The sequence below is a fragment of the Rhinolophus sinicus genome, linkage group LG07 (assembly GCF_036562045.2).
Source record: "Rhinolophus sinicus isolate RSC01 linkage group LG07, ASM3656204v1, whole genome shotgun sequence".
NCBI classification, from domain to species: domain Eukaryota; kingdom Metazoa; phylum Chordata; class Mammalia; order Chiroptera; family Rhinolophidae; genus Rhinolophus; species Rhinolophus sinicus.
Genome location: NC_133757.1, coordinates 5,795,854 through 5,821,069, shown reverse-complemented (window position 1 = coordinate 5,821,069; position 25,216 = coordinate 5,795,854). Strand labels below are relative to the sequence as shown.

At 41.3% G+C, this 25,216-nt stretch overlaps 1 protein-coding gene and 1 long non-coding RNA gene across 4 annotated transcripts in view; one reads left to right on the top strand and one right to left on the bottom strand.

Annotated features, from left to right (window-relative positions):
• The window catches only part of ZRANB1 (zinc finger RANBP2-type containing 1), a 53,505-nt gene that overhangs the window by 18,903 nt on the left and 9,386 nt on the right, over nt 1-25,216 (top strand). The window contains exons 2-7 of one of the 3 annotated variants that reach the window (XM_074338826.1): nt 304-1,154; nt 14,446-14,567; nt 18,559-18,746; nt 23,065-23,218; nt 24,373-24,444; nt 24,966-25,164. In XM_074338826.1, coding sequence (XP_074194927.1) covers nt 18,723-18,746; nt 23,065-23,218; nt 24,373-24,444; nt 24,966-25,164 — 449 coding nt within the window. In that variant the 5' untranslated portion in view covers nt 304-1,154; nt 14,446-14,567; nt 18,559-18,722. The remainder of the gene's footprint in view (nt 1-303; nt 1,155-14,445; nt 14,568-18,558; nt 18,747-23,064; nt 23,219-24,372; nt 24,445-24,965; nt 25,165-25,216) is intronic. The other 2 variants (XM_019742171.2, XM_074338827.1) reach the window with 2 other exon arrangements.
• LOC109452894 (uncharacterized) lies at nt 2,143-4,577 on the bottom strand. Its single transcript, XR_002138204.2, has 2 exons — nt 4,384-4,577; nt 2,143-2,369 (listed from the first exon to the last, which is right to left on the bottom strand). It is a non-coding gene; the product is annotated as an uncharacterized LOC109452894 (long non-coding RNA).

Genomic DNA, 25,216 nt, shown 5'->3' with positions numbered 1-25,216 from the left:
GTGGCTTCCGGTTTTAACCTCCTTCCCTCTCACAGCAAACCTCCCTCTGTCTTCTGCCTATCCCTTCATTCAGAAAATACAATTCCATTAAATCCCGAGATCTAAGGTTTTCATTGGGAATTTATCACCCATGTTTATGGAAATCAAAAAAGAAGATAAGGATAGTTCTATATGAAACCTGATATGCATCTTTTGAAAAATTTATATTTAATAAGTTGAAGGGTACTTTTATTTGGGGGGCATATTTTCAGAGGTAGGATTATGTAGTTATTGTTTTAATAACCATGTCCTAATTATTTATAGCCTCCTGCCTGACATAACTCACTTCAAGAAGTGCACAATGTCAGAACGTGGAATTAAGTGGGCATGTGAATACTGTACGTATGAAAACTGGCCGTCTGCAATCAAGTGTACTATGTGTCGCGCCCAAAGGCCCAGTGGAACGATTATTACAGAAGACCCGTTTAAAAGCGGGTCTAGTGACGTTGGTAGAGACTGGGACCCTTCCAGCACCGAAGGAGGAAGTAGTCCTTTGATATGTCCCGACTCGAGCGCAAGACCCAGGGTCAAGTCTTCGTACAGCATGGAAAATGCAAACAAGTGGTCGTGCCACATGTGCACGTACTTGAACTGGCCAAGAGCAATCAGATGTACCCAGTGCTTATCCCAGCGTAGGACCAGGAGTCCCACCGAATCTCCCCAGTCCTCAGGGTCGGGCTCAAGACCAGTGGCTTTTTCTGTTGATCCTTGCGAGGAGTACAATGATAGAAATAAACTGAACATGAGGACCCAGCATTGGACTTGCTCTGTTTGCACGTATGAGAACTGGGCCAAGGCTAAAAAATGTGTGGTTTGCGATCATCCCAGACCTAATAATATTGAAGCAATAGAGTTGGCAGAAACTGAAGAGGCTTCTTCAATAATAAATGAGCAAGACAGAGCTCGATGGAGGGGAGGCTGCAGCAGTGGTAACAGCCAAAGAAGATCGCCTCCTACTACGAAACGAGACTCGGAAGTGAAAATGGATTTTCAGAGGATTGAATTGGCTGGTGCCGTTGGCAGCAAGGAGGAACTTGAAGTGGACTTTAAAAAAGTAAAGCAGATAAAAAACAGGATGAAGAAGACCGATTGGCTCTTCCTCAATGCTTGTGTGGGTAAGTGTCTGCACTTTTTGAATGGGATGGTGAAAGATATTAAAAATGACTGAAAGATACAAGCAGGGTCAGTATTACTCAGCATTTAGTTCATTCAGCTATACTCTCTCTCATTACGCCTGCGTAAAATCTGTGTTTGTGATCTTGTTACAACTTCGTCCATTTCATTGTGTACGTGTCTCTCCATCATTAGAGAGAAAATGTTTAAGTTAAAGCATAGCTTTTCAGTGGTAAAATATGTACCTGGAGTTGAAAACTGCTACTCTATTTACTGTAACAAGATGTGACTGAGGAACAGCAGCTGCTGCTTCAGGGTGTTTGTAAACAGTGGAAGCGTCTTGTGATGATAGAAGCTTTAGTCAGATGTTAAAAATATCACAAAAATGTGTGACTCCCAAGAAGTCGAACAAACATAGTATTGACCTTGAAAATACTGATGTTAATTTAACATGAACGTCACGTAGTAAATACTTGGAAACTTTATGAAACCGATTTCACAAGGCCAACTGATTTCTTAGGTCCAATTACAATTTGTGTGTTTTGCGGTTTTAGTGCCCTGAGGAAGTTCTGGGTATTGGTCCCAGTTACTGGCTCAGAGCTGTTAAAGGACAGAGAGAGGTTGTGAGAGCAGGGCTTCTTCAGTCATTGACCTTATGAGTTAGTTATTTGTGGTGTAAGTCACAGACGCAGTATTCTGACTCGTCCGTATTTTCTTCTTCCTTTGCTTTTTGAATAGGTTAGCTATTTGAATTTGGTGATTTAAATTATTTGGATGGGGTGCTGCTTACGTGGACATTTAGTTTTGTAAAGGAAATTTTGAGGGACTACTAAAGTTAAATGTCATGTGGAACAATAGCTAAGCCTTAAACATGGCTTAGCTGTAGCTATATTTTTCCCCATTTCTTTTGTTTATCCCCCTGAATACAGCCCCAAGAATATGGAAGACATAACTATATGAACTATATGAGCATCAAGTCTTAAGAAGAGATTTCAGGAAATCTGAGTTTTTTATTTTCGTTTTTGTCTTGGCAAAAAGACGGTCTCAGCACGTGAGCCCTCTGAGCAGCAAACTTGGTCGGCACTTGGTGTCTGTCCTGAGGCCGAGGGCTGAAAACACGCTGGGCCGTCTTCTGCCGTCTGGGTTGTCCCATTTCATCTCATTTGTTTTTCCTCCCCAAATTGGGGTGACACTTATGGTGTTGTTTGCCTTTTTTTCTTTTTATAAGGAGATAGAAAAGGGTTTTATTATTTTTTTAATTGAGGTCACATTCATGTAACAGAATTCACCATCTTGAAAGTGAACGATTCAGTGGCATTTACTGCATTCACAGTGTTGTGACCACCTCTATCTAGTTCTGAAATATTTTCATCACCCCAAAGGGAACCCTGTCCGCCTTAATCAGTTACCCCCCATCCCCTTCTCCTCCTCCTCGCTGGTAACCGACAGTCTGCTTTCTGCTTCTGTGGATTTACCTATTCTGGATATTCCATATAAATGGAATCTTACATTATGTGACCTTTTGTATTTAGGCGTGATTGTCTTTCAGTTAGCTATATGCCTTTTGGAACACTCTTAAAATCATTTCTGCAGGCAGCAGTGTACTATGCATACGTTTACTTCAGGGTGGTGGTATAGTACACGGAAGTTTCTAAATGGAAACGAACTACACTACACTGATTCTTAACCTCTTTTGGGGGGTCATAGCATCCTTTAGGAATCAGAGGTTCGTTGTTTCTTCAAGTTAGTGGATCTCAGGACAAGAACTCCTCTCCTCGGAACACAGGAGTTAGACCAGTCAATGTACTTTGTCTTGGTGGCGGCTCTTTCTTGCCTTTGACTGCTCTCTGCTCCGTGCTTGCCAACTTTCCTTTCTTCCCACCTATCCCTACTTCTTTTGAACAGCCGTCCTTGTACCTCTTCAAATTCTAATAGCTGTGGGTTCATTTTAAAAGTGGAACAAAAACTCCTACCAGCAGGACCAATGTTGGATTTGGTCATTTCACTTACAAAATAATTTCTTTGTCATTAAGTCCCGATTCCCACCCACTCCAGAGTTTCTAGGTTCTTAGGGCCAAAGGTGGATTGCATTTGGTCCTTGGTTTTGTGGATTCTGTCCTTCCCATCAACAAATATTTTTTACTGTTCACTACACAATATGGTTCTGAACAGTTGTGTGAGAGGTTATGGCCCTGTCTTTATTAAGTAGTAATCAGGTCTTCCTGTCTGAAATTTGTTAAAAACTTTTTTTTAACTTCTTTACATTGTGTTGGGTTAATTAACAGAAGCCCTCATGTACTGAAAATTAATCTTTCCTTTTCTTCCTGTCTTATGTTCTCCAGATTTCATTAGCTATGTTATGGCTTGCTGATTGATGTTAGGCGTTTAAAAAAATCATCCCAGCACTCTTTGGCAGCACATAAAAATCTCCAAAATATGTACACTAAGTATAAAATCTATACTGAGTGTAAAACGTAGGTACTAAGTATCAAATGTGAGACTTTCCCATTTGAAATTGGAAGGCAGCTCACCCTGAGGCCCGCCTTGTAGCTGGTACAGTAGGAGTGAGGGAGACTCTGGGGGAGAAGGCAGAAGTGAGCGGAGTCCCCAGTATTGAGCAGGGGTCTTGAACGTGACTCCTGGGTGTCAGTTTTCCCTGTCATATTATCTTAGGCGGCGAGAGGACGCTGGGGACAGCAGAGCCAAAACCTGCCTTCAGCAAAAGTGGGATCAGGGGGTGGGAGCCGGGACGGGAAGGGCAGAGGTGGAATGTAAATGTACAGTTGTCTCCGGAATGTCTGCAGTTTGCTGCCAGGTATTTTCTGGGCGGTCATGGCACTGCGGATGCCACCCGGATAGATAATAACATCCCGAGAGAGGAGGATAGCACTGCCTAGCTCACCATTTTCCTTCTGCTATTGTAGTGAGTCAGTTGCCCTTTAAGAGAATATATTTAAATTTGTGACCCAGGTTGATCCCTTGAAAAGACACAGGGTCAGATGAGAATCCCAGATTAAATCTGTGTGAAAACTGCTTGTATTTCTGAAGCTTCAACTCCTGTACCCAGCTGCCTACGCAGCATCAGCCCTTGAATATCTAATACAGATGCTCCTCAGCTTAATAATGGGGGTTCTGCCCCAACGAAACCCCAGTAAGTCGAAAGGCATTGAATACTCCTGACCTGCAGAAGCTCGCTGCCTAGCCTGCCTTCAGCAGGCTCAGAACACTTACCTGGGCCTGTGGCTGGGCAGGTGTCTTGTTCATCTCAGCAGTAATTGCCTTCCTCCTCTTCTCATTAGAAGCAGGAGACACAGGTGGGCATTTTTGTAGACATGCTGGGATGTGAAAAAACACAAAATCCCCCAAATGCTGGCGACCCAGTGCACAGACTGCTGTATGCACCGTGATCGCTCAGCTGACTGCACGTGCAGCTCCCTGCGCTGGCCAGCGTCATGCGAGAGCATCATCCCACATGTCGCCAGCTGGGAAAGCTCCAAGTTCAGAATCCCATGGAAGGTTTCTGCTGATGCGTATCACGTTCACACCATCGAACGTCAAAAAAGCGCCAGTCGACCCATCACGAGTCAGGGACTGTCTGTAACACACACTCACCTCAAACTCAGTGAGGCTACAACTGAACTGGTTTCTCCCCCAGATCTATTGATTCTCTCAATCTCCCCATCTCAGTTGACGGCAGGTTTGGTCCATTCGCTGTGCAAAGCCTAGGTTGTCCTTGCTTTTCCTCTTTTCTCTTATACCGCGTTCCTTTTTGTCAGAAAATATCATTGGCTCTGCCTTCCAGATAGATCCAGAATCTGACTGCTTTTCATCACTCTCTCTGGTGCAAACCATGACCTTCTCTTTGTCTTTGACTCCGCCTTGCTTTACAGTCTGTTCTCTCCATGGGGGCTGCTCTTTGCAAACTCTGCTCGGAAGCTTCCAGTGATTCCCTGTGTCCCTCAGAGTAAAAGGCTGGGGCCCTGTGTGCTCTCTGTCCTGCACCCCTTTCCTCATATACAATGTTTTCTTCTGACCTCGTCTATTGCTCAACCTACTCTCACTCCAGCCACTCTGGCCGCCTTTCTGTTGGGTGACTGTGCTTCAGGCCTTTGTACTTGTCGCTTCCTCTGCCTGGATAGCTCTTTGTCCAGGTGGGAGGGTTACGGAGCTAATTGAGTTCCTTTAGCTCTTTCCTCAAACGTTGCCTTCTTGGTGAGACCTCCCTGACTGCTGTTTCTAGAATTTCAGCATTGTCCCTTACCTCCTTCCCCCAGCTTTAATTTTCTTCACAGTACTTGTCACCTTCTAATAATACTTAGTCACATTGTTAAGCACATGAGGGCCAGGAATTTTTGTCTGTTTTGTTCACAGCTGTATCCTATTACATACAATAGTGCCTGATGAATGTCTATTCAAATATTTGTTAAATCAATCAGCAAATAAATCTTTGTGGAAATTGGGATCTGGTCATATAGACCTTTATTCTGCTCCTCTCCTGAATTTCTGGATGCCTGACTGTCTTCCTAGCTTTCCGTTGTCGTCTTCACCTTGCAGACTACCTGAGGCTCAACCCAGTGGGAGCCATCTCACCTTCTCCTTGTCAGGGGAAGACAGAGCAAATAGGTAAGACAGGGTCTTATGGGAAAGAGTAGAGAGGCCTCAGTTTTTCACCAGGCTGTCTACAAACATGACAAGTCTAAAGTCAGGTTTGTTTACCTTTAATTTCTCCATCTTCCTACCTTCACTGGTGAATCTTTGATAATTTGATGAATATTTAATAATATGATGTAAAGAAAAAAGTCATTCTGTGTGTTTACTATACCTAACGTCCTAGATCAAATAAAATTTTTACTTGAAAAGTTTTTATTCAGTTGTCATTGGACCTATTGCTTCCTATTTGGCCTTGTGTCTCATGTCTTAAACAACAGCTGCATGTTTCTTGCATTGGCTTGTCCAGTGACCCTGCTGAGGAAGACCGGAGGGGTTTGAGGGCAGGTGTGGGTGTAGAGGCTGTCGGGGAGGAAGAATCAGGCTTGTGTAACATGTGCACGTTGAACTGGAATTTAAAAACTTAGTTAGTTCATTTTGTGAATTTATTTTTCAGTTACAGCTGACAAGCAATATTATGTTAGTTTCAAGTATACAACACAGTGATGAGACATTTGTCTACCTTACGAAGTGATCACCCCGTGAAACCAGAATTTTTATGCTGAACTGTCAGTTGCCCCGTGACTGGGAACTTCAGAAAAATGTAACTGTCACCAGTTTCTAGAGGGCGTTAGAGTTGTCATTCTGTTATGAGAGAAATTGAGGCACAGAGAGGCTGAGTGACTCGCTTGATGTCACGTGGCCACGTTGTTGTCTTTTCCTGGACAAAGATGGTGGACGTGTGCGTAAGGATAGCCCCACTTCTGTGTGTCTCTTGTAGTCTTAGACTACACTCCCAGTGCTGCTGGACTCCAGATGTATGTGTGGGGGGTGGGGGGGGGGCTGGAAGGGGCAGTTTCCTAAACCAAGCAGTTCTCATTCTCCAGGCACCAGCTGGGTACCCTACAGTTGAACTCAATCGTGACACTCCCTGGAGAGCATCGGCTCCCACAGGTTAAGGGCTCGGTTCCATAGCACCGCCCTTGCCCCCACTTCAGGTGCCAATCGAAAGTCCGTGCTTCTCTGATCTACTAGCTGTAAATCGTAGGTTCCCATAACCCCCTCCTTGAGTTCAATTAATTTGCTAGAATGACTCACAGAACTCAGGAAAGCATTTTACCTACTAGATTACTGGTTTATTATGAAAGCGTCTAACTCAAGAACAGCCACAGGGCAAGGGAAGGGGCATGGATTTTTCTATGCCCTGTCTTGGCTGCCACTCTCCCAGCCCCTCCACATGTTCACCAGCCCGGAAGCTCTTGGAAGTTCTCCAAATCTTGTAGCTTACACATTTTTATGGAGGTTCAGTTACTCAGGTGTGATTAAGGCATTGGCCATTGGTGACTGATGTGATCTCTAGCCCCTCTCCCCTCCCAGGAGTTAGGGATGGAACTGAAAGTTTCCGCCCTCTAATCACAGGGTGGGTTCCCCTGGCAACCAGCCCCCATCTTTAGGGGCTTTCCACCTGTCACCTCGTTGACATAAATTCAGAAGTGGTTGAAAGGGCCCTGTTATATGAATAGCAAAAGACACCCATTTCACCTTTATTTGGAGCCATCTTAGGAACTGGGAACAAAAAACTGAATATTATAACAAAAGATGTCCTTATGGCTCTTGTAGGAAATTTAAGGAGATAACGTTTTAGGAGATACGTGCCAGAAACAGTGCATGAAGACCAAATATATATATTTATCATAAATCACACTATGCTCGATATGGTTGAAAGGAGTACTGTTACCAGAACTTTTATTAATGTTTATATTGTGAATATTAATATTTTCAATCCTGCCTTTTTTCCAAGTCAGCTAGGTAAATGTGCCTATATGAAGTTGATTGTTGTGTCCCAAAGTAATCTGTCACTTATAACTATGTCGCAGCATTCCATGGTTAGGCCACATTATTTGAACTTGATTTTTAATCTGGCATTTCTGTAGTATTTGGTCTGTAGTAATTGTCTAAGACCCAAGACCTTTCTCTCTGGGCTCTGTCTTCATTCATATGTAAAGCAACATATGAATTTGGTCTGTTTGCTCCTGTTGGTCTATTTTCAAGTTGGTACCACAGCTGTTGGACAATCAGTTTTCCATGTTTAGATTTTTTCCTGCCCTATGGAATTGCTTTGCAGTAATCGTCACTTCTGAGTTGGTGGTGCAGTAGCAGATGTGTTCTAATATTTAAATTTTGGACGTAATCTTTGGGTTTTAGGGAGGAAGCTAAAGAAATTGTTCACTGTCCTGACAGATTTAAGTTGTGGTTAATGTTTAAGCGCTGCATTTATTCCAGGAGGCTAACGGGCCATCTTGTTTGATTAAGAACTTGATTTTATATTGACACCAGACTGAGTGTTCTGATACGCTTCTGATTTCGTGCCCTTTTTTCCTTCATATGTTGCTTTACATATGGATGAAGGCAGAGCCCAGAGAAAAAGGAAATGGGTCTTAGACAATTAAAACCATGAGGTTTTTAAATAACATTTTAAAAACAAAAATGGTTGGAGTTAAAATATTCTATTAAAAGCTTTTAATAGAATCCAAAATCTTTGCAGACTCACGCACTAAGTCTTTGGCGCATTGCATCCTTAAAAGGAAAGCAGAGTGCTAGAATGCCGGCAATGCCTTTTGAATGTCCCGGGTAACTGTGGTCCTGTTTTGTGCGATGTGTGTGTGTGTGCAGCTACAAAAACGCTGGTGTCTTCGCACTCCATACACCTTCTTGCTTGTGGCTCTCCTTCCTGTCCAAGGTAGTTGATATTACAGGTAATAGAATTATTTTTAGCACCGTGAATGGACTATCCAGATAGTTTTTGGTTTCTAAGGATTTCTTCTTGTGATTTTGGAACTCGATATAAAGTAACGTTTTATGGGATGATTTTTAAATGAATTGTGATAATTCTCAGCAATATCAAAGACTCTAATGTAGGGAATGTACACACATTTTCTTTCCCCTAGTCAGTTCAGTCTGGCTTTTGAAAGTGCTTACTGACACCTGGGATAAAATAGAAGCTTCTAGGAAGGAATGTGTTGGCAAATGGATGGCAATGGCAGAAATGGAATCCTAGCAGTGTTCTTGTGGTTGCCTTTCGTCTGTCGGAGACGTCATGCCTGGCTTTTAGAAACAAGTGATAGGTCACACAGGCCTGCCAACTAATAATGTACCTCCTGATGCTGAGAAAGGGAATCTGCCTGGTGGTTCTGATGATACGATACTAACAGTTGAGTATGTATCATTGATTTAGTAAAGGCTTTCATTTTTTAAAAGCACTATATTAAATGAACACATTGAATTATGAAATCCAAATGTATGGTTTAAACATAAAAAGATGTTTAGATTCCAGAGAACTTTACTGTTTACCAGAAAATAATTGATTTTAAACATTTATTAAACTATGCACATGTCTCAAAAATCAAGCAGTGTAGATAGAAGAGTTCATAAAGAAAAGCAATATTTTTTTTCCTTTTCTCTACCTCCAGTTCTATGCAGAGACAACCACTTTTTTCTCCATCCTTTTATTCTGAGAAATTTCAAAGCCTGTAGAAAAGTTACAAGTACATTACGTCAAACACTACATGCCTTTGACCTGGATTTTACATTAATTGTTAGTACTTTGTCACGTGCTCGCTCCCTCTCTCCGGCTGTTTGTCTCTGTCTTTCTGTGTAAGTTTTTCCTGAACCATTTGAGAGTTAGCTGCAGATGTCATGACATTTTGCCTCGAAGTACTTCAGCAATGTATGTCCTAAAGGCAGACATTTTCTCTATGTAAGCATACAATATGATTATCCAGAAAAATTTAATATTTGAAGTCCATATTCATTTTCACCAATAGTTTCGCTAATACCGTGTTTCCCCCAAAACAAGACCTAGCCGGACTGTCCGCTCTAATGCATCTTTTGGAGCAAAAATTAATATAAGACACGGTCTTATTTTACTATAAGACTGAGTATAATCTAATATAATAAATAAAATATACCAGGTCTTCTATTAATTTTTGCTCCGAAAGGTGCATTAGAGCTGACAGTCTGGCTGGGTCTTGTTTTCGGGGAAACAGGGCAGCTATTGCCCAACCCCGTTCAGTCAGGATTATACGGTACCTGTTATGTAGCTGTTTTATCTCTTTAGTCTCCTCTGATCTAAACAGTGCCTCAGGTGGGTTTTTTGTTTTAAATTTACTCTTTGGTGACATTAACATTTTCAGAGTTCATGCCATCTGTTTTACAGAATGGTCCTTAATTTGGATACGATTACATAAAATGGAAACATTTATCTTTTTATGGGGAGAGGAATACTACATAGGTGATATTTGAACAGCATTTCTAATATTTCTGACTAATGTCCTTGTACCTTTTTTAAAAAATTTAATTGTGGTAAAGTATATGTAACAGAATTTGCCATCTTAACCATTTTTAAGTGCATAGAGCAGTGGTATTAAGTATATTCACATATTCACAGTGTCGTGCTACTGTCACCACCACTCATCTCCAGAACTTTTTCATCTGGCAAAACTGAAACTCTGTATCCATTGACACTAACTCCCCATTCCCCCTTCCCTAGCCTCTGGCAACCCCCGTTCTGTATGACTAGAGGTATCTCGTGTAAGTGGCATCATACAGTATTTGTCCTTTTGTGACATTTAGTGTCATGTCTTCCAGGTTCATCCCTATTGTAGTGTGTGTCAGAATTCCCTTTTGAAGACTGAATAACATTCCATTGTATGTGAGAGGGAGCAGAGTTTCCCATCTCAGAATATGCCTTTTTTAGGATATTGATTATTTTAAGCTGGTTATTTTTAATAAATAAAAGACTCAGGAAGAACCTTTGATCTTCCCCTAACTGCCTAAAAGAATCTAGATAGAGCCTCGCTCTAGGAAGGTTGCTGTCCTCATGTGACTCTAGTTTACTATGCACTAGGCTGGGGTAGAGAGGCAGGAGCCCAGCAAGGCCCTTTCATGAAGTCCTCTGTGCTGAATTTTAAAAGGTGTCCCAGCAAACATTTGGTTTTCCATCTCCATGTAAATTGCCCCCCTGCCCCCCCCCCCCCCCCCGCAGTCCCAAACCACAACCCCCTTTCTCCTTAGCTTCAGATGGCTGTGCTGCCTGCGTTGTCCTCCCCTCCCACATCCTTACGGAGCTGCTCCTGCACGTACACACGGAATTACGTTCCCTTATTTTCCCCTGTTAGTCTGCACCAGCCAGAAGAACGAAGAGGGAAGACAGGAAAATTTCCCCTCCCCTACATGTGTGTGTACCACATTTTGTTTATCCATTCATCTGTTGATGGACATAGCATTATTTCTTATTTAGTCAAATTTAAACATTATGTAACGACTTCCTGTAAGAATGTGAAAGTTTAGTTCATTTTTAAATAATAAAAGCGGAGCATACTCATTGTAAAATATTTCAGAGATAAGAAAAGCTAAGAAAAAATAAAACTAATTTATAGTATCATTGTCTAGAGGAAATGCCATCTTGGTGTATTTTCAGTTTTTTCATATTTATTTTTATGTAACTGAAATTGTACATTTTTTGTTGAACTTTACATTTTGAATTAAAATGTTTTCATCTTTTGAAAATGAATGTGTAGTATGACTTGAGTTGCTGTACGTTAACCTATCCCTTGTTAGCCTTTTGGATTACTTGAAAATGTTTCATTGTGATAGTGTATTGATGACCAAAATTGTCAGCATTTCTAACGATTTTCTTAGGTTTCCAGAAATGGGATTAAAAGGTTAAAGGATGTAAATGTGTTAAAGGTCCCTTATGCATATTGGTAAATTGTTGTCTGAAGGGTTGTACCAGCATCACTGTAAGAGAGCACTTGTGGCTGTGTCTCGCTGGTGTTTGTTTTCAAGGGAGGTGTCCTGCCTCATTTAATTAGTCATTTGTGTTTGTTTCTGTGAACTGTTGATTCATCTCCATTTCTGTGCGTGATTTTTATCAAGTTATGTGAAGTCTGTATAAACATAACTAATACCTGTATTAAAAATACGTACTAGTTATGCTTGTTGGGCATTTTCTTTCCCTTTTTGAAGAGAGCCGTACTAATATTTTATTTTTATTGTCTTACAGTTTTTTGGATTGTGCTAAGGATTAAATTATTTTTCTAAAAAATTTAATATGATTTATTAAACAAATTCTTTCCCCATTGATTTGGGTGGTTCTATTATATACAAAATGATTTTTCATCATTTGTTTTGAGGCTCTTTATTTTATTTATTTTTTTTAACATCAGTATCACACATTTAAAATATATCACTCAGCTTATTTGGATACTTGTGGGGTCAGGAGTTTACTGAAGCTGTGGGACCTTCTCTTACAGCAGCGAGTTACAGGGACTTTCTTGTTTTGTGCTTTAACAATTTACTTTATTAGATATTTGAAAAGCAAGGCATATGTCCCTTCTGCTCCACCCTCCCATTGCTTTCCAAAATTCTTAGCTTGTGCCTTTTCCTTGTTTGTTCGTTTGTCCATCCATTTATACTGTATTCAGCTATTCATTGATGGTGCTCCCAAGCACTGTGAAGAGGGGTTTCAGGAAAAAGTAACATCTAAGCCAAACCCTTAGAGAGGAGGGAAAAGTGTTTGTGTCTGAGGGAATTCTTGTGTTAAGATCCCAGACTGCAGAGAACACAGCCTGTCCAATGCACTGAAAGGAGTCAGCAGCGTTGGAGTGTAGAACGGGAGCTGACAGACAGCTGCAGGGGACCGCTAGACCTTCGCTGGCCTGTCACTATGGGTAGGGAGCCTGCCTTTCACCATGAGGGCGGTGGAAACCTTTGGAAGGAGACGGCCTCAGTCAGATTTGTGGTTTAGGACGATCACTCTGGAGACTGGTTTGGGAGGGGGCAGCAGTGAAAGCAAGCCGACCATCTGGGAGGAAAGTACAGCAATCCAGGTGAGATAGTCCAGTCTTGACCTGGGGAGGCGATGGAGATGGAGTGAGGGGGGTGGATATGAGGAGACTTCACAGGTAGGACCGACACAACTTGGAAGAATTGATGTTGGGGCTGGGGGGGGAGGCATTAAGGAGGAGAGCCAGGTTTGGGGGGCACTTGGGTTGGATAGCAGTATCGTTTTCCCATCATAGGTGCTGAAGGTCAGTTGTTAGACGTATGGGCCTGAAACTTTTTCGGGGAAAAGCTACCACTCAGCTTATTTGGATACTTGTGGGGCCCTGAGTTTACTGAAGCTGTGGGACTTCCTCTTACAATGGAAATTATAGGGACTTTCTTGTTTTGTGCTTATACCTGGGACCTCAAATCAAGATGGACTAAGTAACTTTAAAACATCTCTTTGGATTTGATGATTCTCCATCTTAATTCTGTCAGAGTATTTTGAGAGGTTTTCCTTTTATCCCCCAACTGCCCCCCACCACCCAGTTTTAAAAATGTTCATTTACCCTCTAGTTTTCTTACTTGGAAAAGAGACTGGGCTAGACTATTATTCCTCCAGGACTACTTCAAAATTATAATTCTAAACATCTAGTTTGGTTTCAAATTGAGCCAGGATAACTTGGAATTGCAGCAGAAGAAATTTTGATGAGGTCAGAAAAACTTTCGGGACTTGGTTTCAGGGGTGAATGTGGTTTTGGCATATGTGTGTATATATGTACATATATATTATACAACCAGAACCCCAGGTTTTTAAGAACCATAATATCCCCCTCAGTTGACTCTTGGTGATATTTTCAGTGACCTTTGTAACTTTGAACTCCATTTATCTCCTTTAACCCGTTATTAACACTGGTCCTCATCTCTGATCACCTTTCCAAAGACAACTTGTGACGTGCGCCTGTAAATCCTCGCATCTGCTTTCCCAGCAATTCTTCCTGCATGGGAAGATCTTTCTTATGAAGGTACCTGTCAACTCAGACATTCTTTTCATGACTTTGGAATTTGTATTTCCACAGCAGTTGGGTTGTTAAAAGTCTGATCAAAGATGAAAGGAGGTAAGATTTCCAAAGTATAAGCTCGATTTGGCAGTTTGTCATGAGCAATACTAGAAGGACTTAGAGACCATTTTGACTTCCCTGTCATTGGATCTTATTTTTCTGTAGAGGATGTTGTTCATAATGGAGTGAGTTTATTGAATGAATTGCATAGGGGCTCATCTTGGTACAGTATATATTAGATTACATTTAAGGATTTATTTCCAATTGGGATTTCCATCTTTCTTGGCTTTTTGAAAGGTTATTGCTCTATAGTACTCGTCTAGGAATAGAAATGGTAGATTTTTAACTTGTTGCCATTGGTTATTATGTGAAAAGTCCATCCAACAGTGATTTGTTTGGTCTGCCTGCTCAAACTATTTTTGAGATTGCCATGGAGCTTATGCCTACTTGAAGATACACTTAAAAATACTGAGTCATTTTATTTAAAAAGCAGCTCATGTTGAGTATTGAAAGAGATTGCTGTGACTATCTGAAGCAAGTTTGTGATTAAACTGTAGCCGGATGGCTAAGGAGTGTAAAGAAAAGGGATTCTTGGGTGGTAGAGTTGCCTTTTAATATGTAAGACCAGTTAAATGAATTAAACTCTGGGTAGAGGGAGAAACTGCCCAGATGTTGTAGCCAGCCACAGCTGCATCTTTCTGCTGACCACGGTAAACGGCATTCTGAACATTACCACTTAAAACTAACTTTTCTCTTTAAGGGCTCCTGAAATTGTGCCAGCTGCCTCCAAGTCCACCCTCACCCCACAGCATAAAGCATGCTGTGATGTCACAGCTACCATAGAACTCCAGGGTAGTGTTGAGCTGGCCCAGGTGGGCTCAGGTAAGTCCTGGCTTTTTTTTTACCATTTGGCATTCTTTTCAAAGTTAGTTACCATTATGATTTTATGTCATAAAAGAAAAATAAGGCAAAACTTTGAAAACTGTGCCATATATGGGGGAAAAAATAAGTCTGTTTTCTAAACATCTTTAAGCCAGCTCCATATTCTAACCAACGGAGTTCCATAGTAGCTGTGAAGGCCCCCGTGTGATGTGACCTGTGGCTTCCAAATATGTTAAATTCTACTTCTGGCCCAGCTTACGAAACAGTAGATATGTACTTTTCTTTTTTTTAATACGAGTTTGTAATTTGTAATATATAATACAGTAGCTTTCACTTATTCTTAGGTGTTCATGTTTTTAAAAGTATATTATTAACGCTTTTCTTTATCTGTAATGAATGCAGCACTACTTCGCTAGTTGTGTATTTCAGTCAGTCAGTTTTGAATGTGTGATGACACTTCAGGTTAGTTTTATAAAGTTCAACCATCGCAGTGCCTTCTGGTGTCCTCTCACTCGCCTCCATAGCATGAATGAGGGAGGAATGGATCGTGTAATAGACACTTGTTAAGAGAAAGATGCTTCTGGTACTCAGGCATTGGGAGAAGCCAGTAACCTGGAAAGCACGTGTACATCACCTCTTTCTTTTCTGCTGGAACTTTGCTGTTTTTTTCTGGTCTGTCATATTGAGATTTTGCCACTTGTATTTGTTGCCCACCAACTTTTCTACCTTCTTGTTACTTTCCTTTTATTGCCTAATCTTAAAAGGTGGTAAAAGTGCAATGTTATGTGAAGAACTCAAAGGTATTTTTTCAGTTGGTTTGCATATAATCTGATGCTTTTTCCCCCCCTAAGTAGAAAACGTGGTCACTAAAACTTGAAATTATCTGAGTATGGGCCAAATCCTTTTACACACCGTGTGTGCAACAGAAATCCTTCTATCAAGAAACTGTCTAAATGTTAATCAGTAGCTCTCCTTGAACAGTATGTAATAAGGATATGCCAAAAATGTGGACAGTTCAGTGATAATTCTCATAAAATTTGATTTGTAATAAATTCACTCATCTTTGTAGCTGAAAACGCACCAGTAACTGAAACTGTGAGCTCTTAATTATGGTTAATGAAAATAATGGAATGATATATTCCCCAAACATTAGATAGTAAAATACTTTTCTTTTAAATATTACTTTGTGCCTGTACTTAAATTTGTGTCTTTCATGTTCTGGAGAGTGTGGAGAATTTCATGCTGTAAAGACTAGAGAACAGTCTCTATACTGTTCACCTTCATTAGCTGCCCTCCTGTCTTTACTCCGTACTTGGAAGTGGGCAGCAGACCCTGACTGCAGTTCAGTGCAGGGCATGGGGTGGGGGTGTGTGTGGGGTCAATTCAGTGTCTTTGGTATTTAGGATCAGGCCAAACAGAAGTGGTGTGTGTCTGCGCATGTGTGGATCAGCTTTACTGAGTTATAATTCACTGTAATTCATGCAGTTCACCGTTTGAAGTTCTGTTTAAATTGTTTAAAAAGTCACTTTATTTGAAGGCAGACCAGGTGACATTGTACATCTTAATTCCAGAGCACAGGCTTGCTATATTGGTTGTGCTGTTTGATCTGTACCCCTCATTGTGCTAATTAGTTTCTGGTTACAGAAATCCCTAGAAACATTAGAGAGGAAATGAATTCTTACACAAGAATTTGTAAGATGAGGTTCTTTCAGACGTCAGCTACATGGAGAGTTAGCTAAAAATAATGAAGATGGTGATTTAGAAGATGTCCCCTTCCTCCATCCAGGAGAATGAAGTCAGTTAGTGTTTAGCTTCAGATGACCTCATCTTTGCTTTGGAAATAAAAATATCTCGTATGTGTGTGTAAATTGATCAGATCTTTTTGGTCCTTGGGTTGCTTTTGGAAGGGCTTAGAACATTTCTTATGACATACAAGGAAATTATATATACATATATATTTAGGTTAAAGCTAAAAACTGTAAAAAGGTGCAGTGATACTGCACACACTGGAAATAGAGCTTTGGTAGGACTGAAGGGAACAGTAGTTGCCTTGATGAGGAAACACTACATATTCAAAAGGAAGCAGAGCGGGGCATGTTCAGTTCTTAAAACAAAACAAAAACAACCTGCATTAAGTTATTCACAAAGTTAGGAGGCCTACCGGATTCTCATCTGTTCATTAAAACGGGTTAAGAAGGTATTTTAGAGTTCTTTTGTACTTGGCTCTTTAACCATAGATTTGTTTTGATTTCGACTAGTACTTTCTGGGTCTGTTCTTAAGGCTTGTCCTTTTGAGAAGATGCACCGGAGCCAAGTTATGGTTTAGCCATGATGACTTCTCCAGGAGACTCTGCCCCCTAAGGGTGTTTTGAGCCCTTCGTGTATTGGGGGTGGGGGTTCCAGCTGGACTTAGGCGTTTATATTGAGTGTATGAATCTACGTACACTGCTGTGAAAATAAAAATGCCTTTAAGAAGGCATTCTCATTTGATATCATGGATTCTTAACCTGAAAAATGTATGTGGTTGGGGCAGGGGTCACTGTTTGGGGAGAGAATCTAGATTTCTAGAAAGGATCTCTGATACCAGAGTTTGAAAACGTTTGAAGCTGGCCTTTTATGGTTCACAAATGTGCTGAAAACCTGTTTGAGTTTAGTCATCTCTTTACTGTCCTGTGTTTCTCCCATTGCCCGTTGTAGTGCTCTGCGGTCACGGGCGTTCCTTAACGTGGCAATTTGAATGATCATTTTAAAGCTGGTATTTTTAATAACTGGGGGAAATGTGGCTTTGTAGCCATCTCTTATACTCTAAGGAATAGCTCTGATTTATTTAATTCCTAATTCAAGATAACAATTAAAAATGCTTTTTAAAAAATAAGAATATTTTTAGTTAGTGTTAGCATTTTACCCAACACACTTTTCTTGATGTTAACATAGGAAACAATTATTTGGTCCTACTGTCTTGGTGTTTTTTGGTGTTTTTTTTAAACACTATTTGTACATTTGAAGTTAACACCTTCATTTTTTGCCAAGGCTAGTTATTATCCATAGAAGTAGTATACTGCTTAGTAAGTAGGATTATTGTCTTAATGTTAATTTGTGTTCAGATTTATAACATGGTTCAGTGGGAATGGAAACTTCTTTATGGATTTGGGAAAGGTGATACTTGTTTTATTATCTCTCTGCTGTCAACGGTTTGTACTGTTTTTGTAGCACATTTTTGTTCAGAAATCATCTGGTTCAAGTTTTACTGTATTAATCTTTTTTTTTTATTTTTTTTATTTGTTTTTTAATTAGTTTCAGGTGCACAAGACAGAGCAAAACTTAGACGTTTATCATTTACATCCCTCACACTGTGTGAACCCCCTTCCCCCCATTCACCATCCCCCCGTACGTTCCCAAAACCTCTCACTGTATTAATAATTCTTAATGGGTAAAGGAAGACTTGACTATGAGAAATTGTGAAGTTGAAACATTGCTTTTACTTACGATGAAAATGGTTTTAATTGCTCTAAATTGTTTCAAAGCTCTACGCAGTCTGGAAGGCTCAGAATTTGTTTTGATTCAGCTTCAGACACGGGTGTAAAGGGTTAAGGCGGCCCAGCGCTGACGGGAAACACCCCTGTCCCCTTGGTTTCTGCACAGTCAGGACCAGAGCAGGAGCTCAGTGTGTTCTGTGAAGTCTGGTTTGTCAGACTAGACGGCTGACGTCTGGTCTCATTAACATATTCCCATGGTTCCTCTGAACCCCCCAGAGTGTGGAGCCAGCACTGATGTGAAGGTAAGTAACCTAACTAGGCAGTTCTAGGTCTGGAAAGAAGTTCAAGGGAGGGGAATCCATACATTTTCCTTATATTCTTTAGGACATTTAAATGGTGTCCCAGGATCCAGGAAGCCCAGAGAAACACTTAAGAGTTTAGAATGAATGCTATAGGTTTATGCTTTTTGAAGAAAAACAGAATTAAACTCTTTCCTGTTCTGATGCTTGTTTTAGGGGTTGTAGAAGGTGATTTAGCTGCTATAGAAGCATACAAGTCATCAGGAGGGGATATTGCACGTCAGCTGACTGCAGATGAGGTGCGCTTGCTGAACCGTCCTTCTGCTTTTGATGTCGGCTATACTCTCGTCCACCTGGCCATACGCTTTCAGAGGCAGGACATGCTAGCAATACTGCTTACGGAGGTGAGTGCGGCCGGTGGTGAAACTTCTTTTACAAGAAGGAGAAATGTGTTCTGTACTTTTCGTTTTTGGTGGTGTAATGTTTCTCCAAACACTTCTTGAATGTTTTAGATTCTTTCCCCTTTTGAAAAGTATGTTCAACTAAGAGACATCAACAGTATATAATTCTTAAGGGTATATGCTTTTAAAACAGGACATTTTGCCACAGTATTTGAATCACGTTTGACTTAAAAAAACTGGCACGTATCATTCATTCATTCATTCATTCATTCCACTAATAAATATTTATTGAAAACCTACTGTGTGCCAGGCCTGTTCTAAAAAGGGGATATGATTGTGAAGACGTTGGCTCCTCCTTCAGTGATTCTCCAGAAAAGTAGAGAAATAAAGAGGCATTTCTGCACAGCCAGTGCTTTCTTAGATGGAAGTGGCAGGTGCTGGTGGGGGTACTTGGGAAAGTGTTTTGAGGTATCTACCTTCTGACCTAGAGCCGCTAACATTTCCGCTCAGATCTGAAGGAGGAGGGGGAGTTAGCCTCATGGACTGGGGGGGGGGGGGGAGAGGAAGCAGGTGCGGAACTTGTTCGTCCAGACGCCAGCCTGGTGGTATTTGTGCTGAGGGAGGGGGAGCATGAGAGAAGCAGGGGTGGGTATAAAGGATCTTCTGGACCAGGGATTTCGAAGGTTCTTCTGAGGGCAGTGAAAGGTTTTGAAGAGTGTCAGGTAGAGAACAGGAATGACAAGTCAGGTTGTGTTCTGGCTGCTGCGGGTTGGTTAGGAGGGTTACTGCGTGACGATGGCAGGCACTCGGGCGAACGGTAGTGGCAGTGGGAATGGAGAGAAGTGGCTGGCTGAGTCTGCAGGTCATGGAGTCAGGGTTAAGTGGGTAGGCTGGGTGGGGGAGTGATGCCGTAGGGATCCAGCCCCTCCTGAGGTTTCTGGCTTAGATAAGGACAGTGGCTGCACAGGAATGCTGCAGGGTGCAACTGTGTTATCCAGGTTATTTTTTTAATGACAAGAGAAATAGGGTAATACAGAGTCTCAGCTCATTTCTGGATTCAAATGTTGTCAGTATACATTTTCTGTGTGCTTCTGCATATTTGTTTATTCAAATGTGCCAATATTTGGGAACCATTATGTACAGAGTGTGTGGGGATTAAGAAATGTGAAGGTGAGAGGAAAGCGTGACGAAGGTGGCTAGTCATTGTGTTCAGCTTGTAAGATGCCAGTGAAGCCAGGGTACCTGGTAGAGGAAGGGGGGGCTTGAGTGACAGCCATGATGAAAACAGGGCAGGCGTGCTGAGTGAGTGTAAGGCAGAAGGGGACTGTCTGAGAAGCACCGGTGTGTCTCGCGGGACCTGACTTCTGGAACGGGATGGAACAGGTAGAGGTACTTTCTGTAGTGTCTGAGGTCTGGCTCCACATGTGCTGTGATGCCCAGTTGTGTTGATTGTTGGAAGGGCTGGCGTGTGGAGTTACAGTTGCTGGTAGTGGCAGGACACAGGATAGAGAAGGCCGCTGTGAGCGAAGGCTCCAATCTGTAGGGGACTCACAGGTTCCCCGGGGGCTGCCAGGGGACTGGAAAGGTCTTGGAAGGGCTGGCCTGCATCACCAGCCTAAGAGCAGTCTGGGGAGTGTGTATTATTTATTGCTGTGTAACAAAGCACCTCAAAACCCGGCCGCTTAAGACAACAAATACTTGTTAACCTCACACGGTTTCTGAGGGCAAGGAATCCGAGAGCACCCAGCTGAGTGGTTTTGGCTTAAGGTGTCAGGAGGTTGCAGTGGTCAGAAGACTGGACTGGGGCCGGAGGTCTGGTTCCGAGTGCACTCACGTGACTGCTGGCAGGAGGCTTCAAAGCCTTATCATGTGGGCCCTGCATAGGGCTGCTCGTGAAGTGGCAGCGGGTTTCACCTAGAGCAAGTGACCCCAGAGGAGGGTGCAAGTGAGTGACCCAAATGGAAGCGGCAGGTGTACGTAACCTAATTTAGGAAGTGACATGCCATCACTTGCCATATGCTGTGGGCTGCATAGGCCAACCCAGGTACAACATGGGAGAGGTGAAAGGGGGTGTCGTCCCAGGTAAAGAACAGGTGATGGAGTTTAGTCTCAACGAAGCTAGGGACTACTAAAGGACAGAATGAAGACGCCTCGGAGAGACTGGGAGGGGAGAGTGAGCCTGGACTAAGGGACGTGTCTGCAGAGAGAGACAGCCGAGTACTTTGGGGATGAGAACAACAGATTTGGGGGACGTGTATCTAGAGCAGGGGTTTTAATTGGGGTTTAGGTCATACACCCGGTTGGTAGTCTGATGGAACCTATGGACTCGACTGCTTTTCAAAATATTGTTTTTAAATGCGTAAAATGAAAATAAATAGGGTTGTAAAGGATGTCAGTTATAGTTCATCCTTGAGCACCATGGGGGTTAGGGGCACTGACACCCCCCAAACAGCTTTGACTCCCCCAAAACTTAACTACTAATAGCCTTTGCCGATAACAGTCGATTAACACATATTTTGTATGCTGTATGTATTGTGTACTGTATTTTTAAAGTAAGCTGGCGAAAATACAATGCTAAGAAAATAATAGGGAAGAGAGAATACATTTATAGTATTTATTGAAAAAATCCTCATATAAGTGGACCCACCCATGAGTTCAAACCCATGTTCAAGGGTCAACTGCGTATTGCGATATCGTTATCCAAATGCTAAATTTGTGATCTATAAGAGAATGGATTTTAAATATAGACAAGAGGCGAGTGAAAATGAAGGATACATTTAAATAAAATTGCTATTCAGGTTCATGGTCCCTTCCCAAGGTCCTGGGCCCTAAGTTAAGAACTACTAGCCTAAGGAGGTGGTTGAGAATCATAAGGTCGAATTGGCTGGATGGTGAGAGGCAGGCGCCAGGGACGTCTCGTGCTTAAGGTGGTGGCAGAAGGGGTTGTGCTGGGAGGCCACTCACCAGCTGGAAGGTCTCTGTTTGCAATATTCAGGCTTCAGTCCAAGTTGTTTTTGGAAAAAAGAGGGGTTGAGGGTTCACAGGTTGGAATGAGCTAATTTTGAATTTACTTTTGGGATCCATTTTAACACTGGTGAGAAATAGTTATATTCTGAAGAGATTTAATACTTGGTTTGCTATAATTTGAGTGTCGCTTGAAGATTGGCTACGTGGAGTTAACATGTAGTGAGAATTTCCCTGTTACTGGTAATCCTGTGCTTTCATGTGGGGGTTTTCAGCATAGCATGTCTGATGGTTGTGTTGGGTATGCACAGTTTTGGCAACTTACCATCATAGCCATTACAAATAAGTTGTCCACATATATTATGTAGGTGACATTATCCGTAAAACTTATTCTTTGAATGGCTTATTGGAAGATCTGCTGCTCCAAACCCCACTTAAGACTGTAAGCCTCTATTTGGGAAGGTTGCCTAGGATAATGGCTGCAACCCAGACTGAGCTCCCTGACTCCCTCAGGGTTCACACCAGATCCCTTTCCTTTCCTCTCCAGGAGATAATCATCTTTGATTTCAGAATTCCCTGAACGCACATTTCTTGAGCTCCCTGTAAATGTAAAATACTATCTTTGTATCAGTTGTTGCTATTTATCATTTAAAAAGGAGAGGAAACTTGTAGCCATCTCTTTACCTGGAGGTTCTCTGTGGTAGTCACCCTACGGCAGCACACCTGTTTCATTCCTAAGGGGCAGTGCTTTGAAGGTTTGTTGTCTGTTTACACTTGGAGAAGCCCAATGCTTTTTAAAAATTCAGAGTTATAAGAAATGGGGAGGGATTTGAGGTCAGTGGGAACTGACCCTCTAAAATGATCTTGTTTTCTTTATTCCAAGTCAAGGTACTTGAAATATTCTTAACAGAGCAAGAGAATAGTCTTTGTACTTTGGTCTTTCTCCATGAGCTGGAATTCCCTGTTTTTTAAGAATTTGTTTTTCTTGGGGGCGTGATGGTTGTTAGTCTTATTTAGGTTGTTTTCTTTCCTCCCTCCCCCTCCTGTGATGAACCTTTGTGAACAACACCATTTTATATAAATTTTTACCTGTATCTTTGTATATTTCCTTGGGATAAAGTCCTAAGAAGTAGAATTACCGAGTCAGAGGATAAAGCATTTTTATGGCTGTTTTCCTGGAAAGTTGTGCTGATACGTACTTCCACCGGTGAGGAAATACCCAATACCCCATATGTTTAAAGAAAAAAAAAATACCAGCTTGAGTACTGGGAGATTTGGGTAGTGTCTTTTCAATACTGCTGTTTCGTGCTTCCATTGATGATAAATGAGATGCAGAGGAGTTTCTTTTGTATTTAAGGTGTCTCAGCAAGCAGCAAAGTGTATTCCAGCCATGGTGTGTCCTGAGCTGACAGAGCAGATCCGGCGAGAGGTGGCGGCCTCTCTTCATCAGAGAAAGGGGGACTTTGCTTGCTATTTCCTAACTGACCTTGTGACATTCACATTGCCAGCAGGTAACTCCGAATTTCCACTTTGTCCTCGTTATTTTTTTATGTCTGAGTAAACGTGTCTGTTAGAAAGCAGATAACTTAGCTATTGCATAGTTAGTATTATCTTAAATTACTTGACTACCCCGTTTATACTGGAAGTGACCAGTGTAAGAGCTACTCGTAGACTCATGTTAGGTCTGGGAGGAGGACAGCAGCTGATAAAAACTAACTTCTTTATGGGCCTCAGGTATTTTAAAAAGTCTCTTTTACCCACTTATGTTTCTCCTTGGTTTTATTTAAAAATAGTATCAGTCTACTTTTTTTCCCCCTTTTTATGCCTATTATTTTGAAATTAGGTAGCTGTTGGTTACCTGGTATTAGGAGGTAGCATTAGAACATGGGTTTTTGACGGGTAGAATCAAGTTATTTGAATCAAAGATACTGGCATTCTTTTGAAAGTATCATTACTTTCTTTACTCATTACATTAATTTCTGTATTTGTGAAGTGATTTTTCACTTTTCAATCCAGTGATAATCGGAAGTGTGTCTTCCAGGATGGTTTTTGTCAGTTGGCATTGAATAAATGCTCCAAACACCGAAAGTTTCTAAAGTAAATCTTCCGTCTTGGTTCTGTGTGTTTTGAGCTTCCATATTCAGATGTAAACAGGAGCATTTACAAATAGTAGGAGACAATAACTAAGCCTTTTGAAATCATACAAATTTCATTTGAATTGCATTCTTCACATATTTAAACTTTATCGTAAGTGATGATTAGATTTTTATTTTGAATTGAAAATAGCTTAAAAACATTCAAAAAATAATTTTTTTAAAGAGTAATGGGTTTTACTCTGCTTAATTAGTAAACTGAATAGAGCATAGAGAATTTGAGGAAAATGACAGAGATCTGTGTGCCAAAATTAATGGTTCATTAACTTTTATAAGAAGATTCTAAAGTCTGAAAATAACAGACCTGAACAGAGGTTGAGAGTGTGGGGAGAAGAGAACAGACAAAAGTTTGCATGTAATTAGTATTATCATTTTAACTTGACTATCAGATAGCCTTGTTGGTTTTTTCCTTTTATCTTTATTGAAGTGACATAAAGTCATATATTTAAAGTGTACATCATGGTGAGTTGATATGAGATGTAAGAAGAGCTTTTAAGTCTCTTTCTTTGTAGATATTGAAGACTTGCCTCCAACAGTCCAAGAAAAATTATTTGATGAGGTGCTTGACAGAGATGTTCAAAAAGGTAAGCATGCAATTGAGTGTAAGTTACCTTTCATCGATCTCATGGTAGTTTGGCCCTTAAATTTTCTGCTTTGTTTTGTAAGGTTTGGAGTCCTTTAGTTTATGGTCAACTTGTTTTATTTTTATTCTAAATAAAAATGTAAAGTCCTTATGGAGAGTGTTGTATTGTGCTATTAGAAATGCTCATTCACAGCTCTTAACTGTGATAGAGTGCACGAATAAAGGTATAAAAGTTTTTAAACTGGTTTTCTACTTCCTATTCTAGATGGAGTATATTTTCACATTAAACATTTTTACAAAATAAGTTGTAAACGATTTAAAACTTGATTAGATTATTCTAGAGCCACAAGTTGTTTTCGATTATTCCAAAGATTTACATTTTGATTGACAAGTTTATTTAGGTGTTTATTAGTAAATTACACACGGACCTATTAATGTCTAGAGAACAGGTTCTCTCCTGCACTGGATGGTGCTTGATTGCATGGGTGTGACATGAACGTGCTGTTTAAATTCCTCATGTAGAGTTAGAAGAGGAATCTCCAATTATAAACTGGTCCTTGGAATTGGCTACACGCTTGGACAGTCGGCTGTATGCACTTTGGAACCGGACTGCCGGGGACTGCCTACTTGACTCCGTGCTGCAGGCTACCTGGGGCCTCTATGACAAGGACTCGGTGCTTCGGAAAGCCCTGCACGACAGCCTGCACGACTGCTCGCACTGGTGAGCTGGCCCTGCCCTGCACGCCAGGCGCACTGCGGAGTCCGCTCCTCAG